The sequence below is a fragment of the Gossypium arboreum genome, chromosome 6 (genome assembly GCF_025698485.1).
Source record: "Gossypium arboreum isolate Shixiya-1 chromosome 6, ASM2569848v2, whole genome shotgun sequence".
Lineage (NCBI taxonomy): Eukaryota > Viridiplantae > Streptophyta > Magnoliopsida > Malvales > Malvaceae > Gossypium > Gossypium arboreum.
The window spans coordinates 61,809,025-61,815,480 of NC_069075.1; the positions used below are offsets into that span (position 1 = coordinate 61,809,025).

General features: G+C 35.8%; 1 protein-coding gene across 1 annotated transcript; it reads right to left on the bottom strand.

Annotated features, from left to right (window-relative positions):
* Nucleotides 1–5,279: 5,279 nt before the first annotated feature.
* On the bottom strand, nucleotides 5,280–5,833 carry LOC108485267 (uncharacterized). Its single transcript, XM_017789098.1, has 2 exons — nucleotides 5,638–5,833; nucleotides 5,280–5,545 (listed from the first exon to the last, which is right to left on the bottom strand). Exons 1-2 carry the CDS (start codon nucleotides 5,831–5,833, stop codon nucleotides 5,280–5,282), a joined length of 462 nt encoding a protein of 153 aa, XP_017644587.1.
* Nucleotides 5,834–6,456: the final 623 nt, after the last annotated feature.

Consider the following 6,456-nt stretch of genomic DNA (forward strand, 5'->3'; position numbering starts at 1 on the left):
AAGTACTTGTGATGTATATGTGTGCGGCCATGCGAAAATGGTTTGTAAAAGTGGAGTATGGAATTTGACCATATGTGGTTTGTAATTATATTTGGTTTCATGATGTGATTATGGTTTGGAATGAGAGAGTTGGTCACATGATCAGCCATTGGAATGGCTAAATATGATCATATGTTGGACCTAAGTATGACTAGACTATAGTTGGTCCATGGGAACTACAATATAGGTAAAGCCTACCTTAAAAGCAGATCTTGCCAATTGCAGTGACGTGGATGTGGAAAATCACCAAAATTTGTAGGAATGGTGTTAATTAGTGAATAAATTATTCGATCGAACCTTGGTGAGTCTATTTTCATATGAAAGTAACGAAACGATCATATGAACAGTATACCGAGAGATATTAAAGTTCTCGTGAGACAGGGCCAGAACGGTTTCTGGGTCCCCTGTCGTGACTTTGAAAATTTACCATAAATTATCCAGAATGAATTAGAAGTCATGCATTATATGTGCAGATTCATTTTTGAGTCTAGTTTCATTAGAATTAAAACCCTTTACAGAGAGATATTCAAGTTGTAATGCACGAAGGTCAGTGTAGTCGACCCCTGTAACATGGGTGACTTTAACTAATAAACTGTACCAATTGGCCCGACCAAAAATTCTAGAAATAAATCCATGGATGGATATATGAGTCTAAATTCATGGAAAATTTACGGAATCAGTTTCCGATTTGTGAAACTCGAGATACGTTTTTAAGGCGACAGCGATGCGTTTTCCACTTGCTCGAAATGTCAAATTGGTCGGTGCCATAAGTGGTTTTGGCTTGTTAACCCCTCGTGTCCGACACCGGCAACGGTCTCGGGTTCGGGGTGTTACACAATCGGCTAAGGCTCATAGAAGTAACTTATTCCTTATCATTTTACTATTGGTAATTACACCAATTCATAGTCCCATCTTTACCCGTATTCCATATCATTCTTCATTATAACTAAACTTATATGCTAGAAACTTATTTATTTCAATATGTAATTCAAGTAGAACCATTAGGTCACATTTTATTTATTATGTTCATATAAATATATATCATCGTTTATCAAATCTTAAGCTAAGTTCCATTACTCAAAGACTTACCTCAGATTTATTTGAACAACTGCGGATAGGCTACTCGATTGCTTTCTCCTTTCCCTTATCTGATTTAGATCCTCTTTGCTCATGAGCTTAATTAAAACAAATGAATTTGTTTAATTACTTATTCAACATTACTTCTTTAATAGTCACATTTGACAATCATATAACTTCAATGCATAATATGTTTATAAAATATGCCATAACTAACTTTTATGCTTATTATACCAATACCTAATTCGCATGCACAAACAAAAATTCACATTACTTACCACGCTTTCATATACACAAATTTAACTATATATATATATATATATATATATATATATATATAGCATACCATTTACCCTAACCAAACAAATTTAACCTCCATTTAAAATTTTCATTCCAAGATCAAAGTAGCAATTTCATAATGGTTTCACCTATGCCAAACAATGACCAAATCACTCCATCATAATTATAGCCGATTCTATTTTGCTCCTATTAAGATCATATCTCACTTAGAATAATTACTAATCTTTTCCCACTCTCGTATACAATACTATAAGAAATGCCGAATGCTTTAACATAACCTAACTAGAATTTTATCCAACAACATCTTAATTAGCCATTTCCTATCCTTAAAAAAAACATCAAATACAAGGCGATTTACAACTATACATTATACCAAACTTGCTAGAACCCTTAATCCTTAACCAAATGTTATAACTCAACTACACATTTTATTCATTAAAACATCTTCAAGGACAACATTCGGCAACTCTCTTTAAATACACTAATCTCAACTTTCAAGTTAAAAACAATTTACCATTTATACATATACTAGATAAATGACCGATTATTCAAAAATCACATATCTACATAATTGAAACTTATTCCATAACATTCACAAGGCCGAATACCCACATGAACAAATTAACCAATGTCATTCAACTTTCAAAGCTAATAAGTCAATATATAACCAACCATCTTAATGTCACAAAAAAAAATATCTACTATGAGTTTCAAGCTTATTGACCGAATTTCCAACCTCAAAAACCTAAGTTTAATCTACGGGATAAGTAAAATTTGAACTAATCATCTCAATTATGCATAAATTTTCAAGAATTATTCAATACATACCTCATTCTAGCCATCATCTAAGCCAAAAATCAAACAACAAAACTTTCTTCTCCCTCACTTTAAGCTACGGCAATGGAGGACAAGGATGAACCAACTTTGGTTTCTCCTCCCACTAACTATTATCTAATATCTCCTTTTTATTTATTAATTCATTTGTAATATAAAATGTTAAATCAAAATACATATTATATATAAAACAATATCATGACTGCCACTATCCCAAAATGGGTATTTTGACATGCAATTCCACATTTTTGAATACATGCATTAATAGATCACTTTATATTTACCTAACCTATTTCACAAATGTCTCACATAAGCCCTTTGACTAAAATTCACATTCAACTAACAGAATTTAAGCATCAAAATTTCACACATGCACTATCACACATAGTAGATATGAATTTTAATATTTAATAAATTTTATCACTCGATTTTGTGGTCCAGAAACCACATCTCGACTAGGGTCAAATTAGGGATGTCACACAAACTACCACTGTGTGCCTGATACGCACTCGCCTCGGATGAGATTCGTGACGTAAGAATTTGCCCGATCGTAAATCGAGTAAGTTAGGGTGTTTCAAAGGGTGATGGAAAAGAAAGAGATTTTGGCTCATATGGGTTAACAATGGATTAGGAAAAGTTTAAGGAATGCAAATTGGGAATTCGGTTAAGGTTCAAGCAAGAACTAACACAATATAAGTGTGTTAACCCGTTACTTATACGAACACTTAATTCAAAAAAAAAACAATGGTATGGAAATAAGATTGGATATTGGTGTAGGACCTCGACCCACTATCAAAGTTGATAGGAACCTCGGTATATCTTAGAATGCCACACTTTGGGAATCAAATTGATAAGTTCAGAAACAAAGATAGAATGACGCCACAAGGATTCTTGATAAGTCAAACTAGTCTTTGGAGAATATTGAGAGTTGAAAACAAACTCACAAAGTTGATAAAATTCATAAATTGTTCATTAACCATTACATGAAGAAAACAATCCCTATTTATAGCTAAAGTATAGCTAGCCGAATGGTCTTTCTTAGCCTTGGAGAATTCGGCTGGAAGGTGCTAGAATCACTCAAGGAAGTTTCCTTGAAGCTTTCCTTTGGCTGATACATGAAAGAACTTATCCATCTCCCTTAACTAGGTTCGGCCGAATGCTTGAAGAGAGAGGGGAGAGTGCTTCGTGAGCTGAACAGTCATGTAGCAATTAAATGAAGCTTGGAAAAAGTCAATGGATAGCTCCCTTGGTTCAGTCGAATACTTAATGAAGAAGCATGCCCATTTATCTTCACTAGGCGTCACTCTTAATGGTGGCTACTAGAATTAAATCCTCATGGCTTTTGCTTTCCACGAAAAAGTTAGCTTTTTTATTGCTCCAGCAGCTTCTTTAAGGCGTTCATGCATGAAAGGATCCAACAACTTCTTAAATGCTTTGCTGATCACGAGTTACATTTATTGTGCCGCCCATTGCTTGGGAAAAGAATTCGGCAGCCCCTTAAATGGTGTCCCACGCATACTGCTCCTTTAATGCATGTTTGCTACACATTTATTTTAACTTATTAGTCAACATAATCTTGAATTCGGTTGCAACATTAATCCTATTAAATTCGGCTGTAACTAATATTGCAACATGCAACAAATTCGACTAAGTCAAATTGGCAGCAACTAATTAAATTTTTCCTAAGACTAGACACATTAAATTTATCTTAATAAGTATGTATGAACTAAGACATATTTAATTGATTATGTCCAGATTTAAACACATTTATTTAATTTAATTACTTGAGCTGAATTTAACTAACACAACTAATTTAAGCTTATTCAAAAATAAATTCATGAAATAAATAAATAGGCATTCAGCTCAATGATTTAGCTAAGTGTCGAATTCAGCTCCCTTGAGCTAGCTCAGGTTAAGTCAGCTTACAACACATTGCTCAACGAGGTACTAGAGCTAGAATCTTAATGTTCGGCCATTCCTTCCATCCAAACTCGAGTAATGTGACTTGCTACGGGATCTTAAAACTTCTTGGCACGGGCTCGTGTGATTGGCCCCGATGGCAATTCCATGGTCTTCATGGGCGAGCTCACATCATCCTCCCCCTCTTCAAGGTGATTCATCCTCGAATCGTCACCTACATCAAAGGGAGAAAGGTTAGCAACATTAAAGCTTGCACTCACTCCATACTCATTGGGGAAATCGAGTTTGTAGGCATTATCGTTGATTCACTCCACTACTTGGAATTGTCTGTCGCCCCTTGGTAGAAGTTTTCATTTCCTTTGGTCAGGAAATCTTTCTTTCTGCATATGGATCCAAACCCAGTCACTAGGTTCGAATACGAATCATTTGTGTCCCTTGTTAGGTCCTTAAACATATTGTTCGGTTCTTCTTTCGATATTGTCTTTTGACGTTCTTATGAAGCTGTTTAAAAAAATCGGCCTTCTTTTTGCCATCTACATGCACTATCTCATTAGCAGGCATAGGAACCAAATCAAGGGGAGTAATAGGGTTAAAACCATATACTACCTCAAAAGGACAATGTTTTGTGGCTAAATGAACAGTCCGATTGTAGGCGAACTCCATTTGAGGTAAACACTCCTCCCACAACTTCAAATTCTTCCGTAGAATGGCTTAAAGCAAGGTCGACCCACTTCAGTTTGGCCATCCATTTGAGGGTGGAATGTCGTCGAAAATAGTAGTTTTGTTCCTAACTTACCCCACAACGTTCTCTAAAAATGACTTAGGAACTTGGTGTCACGATCAGAAACAATGGTGTGAGGTATTTCGTGCAACCTGACAACTTCCATGAAAAATAAATTAGCATCATCAGTTTTATTACAAGGAATGAAATCTGCCATTTTCGAAAAATGATCCAAAACAAAAAATATTGTGTCCTTCCCTATTTTGGTTCTAGGAAGGCCTAGAACGAAGTCCATCGAAATATCGACCCACGATGCGTCCGGTATAGGCAACGAGTTGTACAAACCATGGGGCTTGATGCATGATTTCGTTTTCTTACAGATGATGCATCATTCGCATTTCCTTATGACATCACGCTTTATTTTAGGCCAATAGAAGTGTTCATGCAATATTGCTAAAGTCTTTGCAACTCCAAAATGACCCATAAGTTCACCACTATGGGCTTCATTGATGAGCACCTCCCGGACAGAACCTTGAGGTATACACATCTTACCTTCATGAAAAAGGCAGCCTTCATGCTGAAAATACTTGTCAATCGCACCATGCAAACAACTCATATAGATTTCACCAAAATCGGCATCAGTTTGATACAACTCTTTCATAAATTCAAAACTAAGCAACTTAGAATCCATTAAGTTACAAGTGCATACCTTCGTGATAGGGCATCGGCAACAACTCTTTCCTTACCTTTCTTATACTTTATCACGTATGGAAATGACTCCAAGTATTCTACCCACTTCGTATGACTTTGATTGAGCTTCGTTTGACCCTTGAGGTGTTTTAAAGCCTCATGGTCCGAGTGGATTACAAATTCCTTTGGCCATAGATAGTGTTTCCACGTCTCTAAGGCTCGGATTAGCACATACAACTCCTTGTCATACATTGGATAGTTCAACGTTACCCTGTTCAACTTCTCGCTAAAGTATGCCACCGACTGTCCATCTTACACTAAAATAGCGCCAATGCCGATTCCTAAAGCATCACATTCAATCTTAAATGTCTTGTTAAAATTAGGTAATGATAGTAATGGGGCATTAGTAAGACATTCCTTAATTTTAACAAAGGCATTTTCTTGATCATCAGTCCAAACAAAGGGCGAGTTTTTCTTAATTATACCTGTCAAGGGGGCGGCTAAAGAGCTAAAATTAGGCACAAACCTTTGATAAAAGCTTGCAACCCGTGAAAACTCCTTACTTGGCTGATGTTTGTTGGTCCCAGCCACTCATTGATTGCTTTGACTTTTTCTTGATCAACTTGCAAGCCATGATCACTTACCACGAAACCTAAAAATACAACCTCGTTAGTACAAAACAAACATTTCCTTAAGTTTGCATAAAGTACCTCTTTTCGTAGTACTTCCAACACTGCTCATAGATGCTGAACATGTTCTTCCAATGATTTACTATAAATCAAAATATCATCAAAATAGACAACACAAAATTTTCCAATAAACGCACGTAAAACATGATTCATCAAACGCATGAAAGTACTAGGGGCATTTGTAAG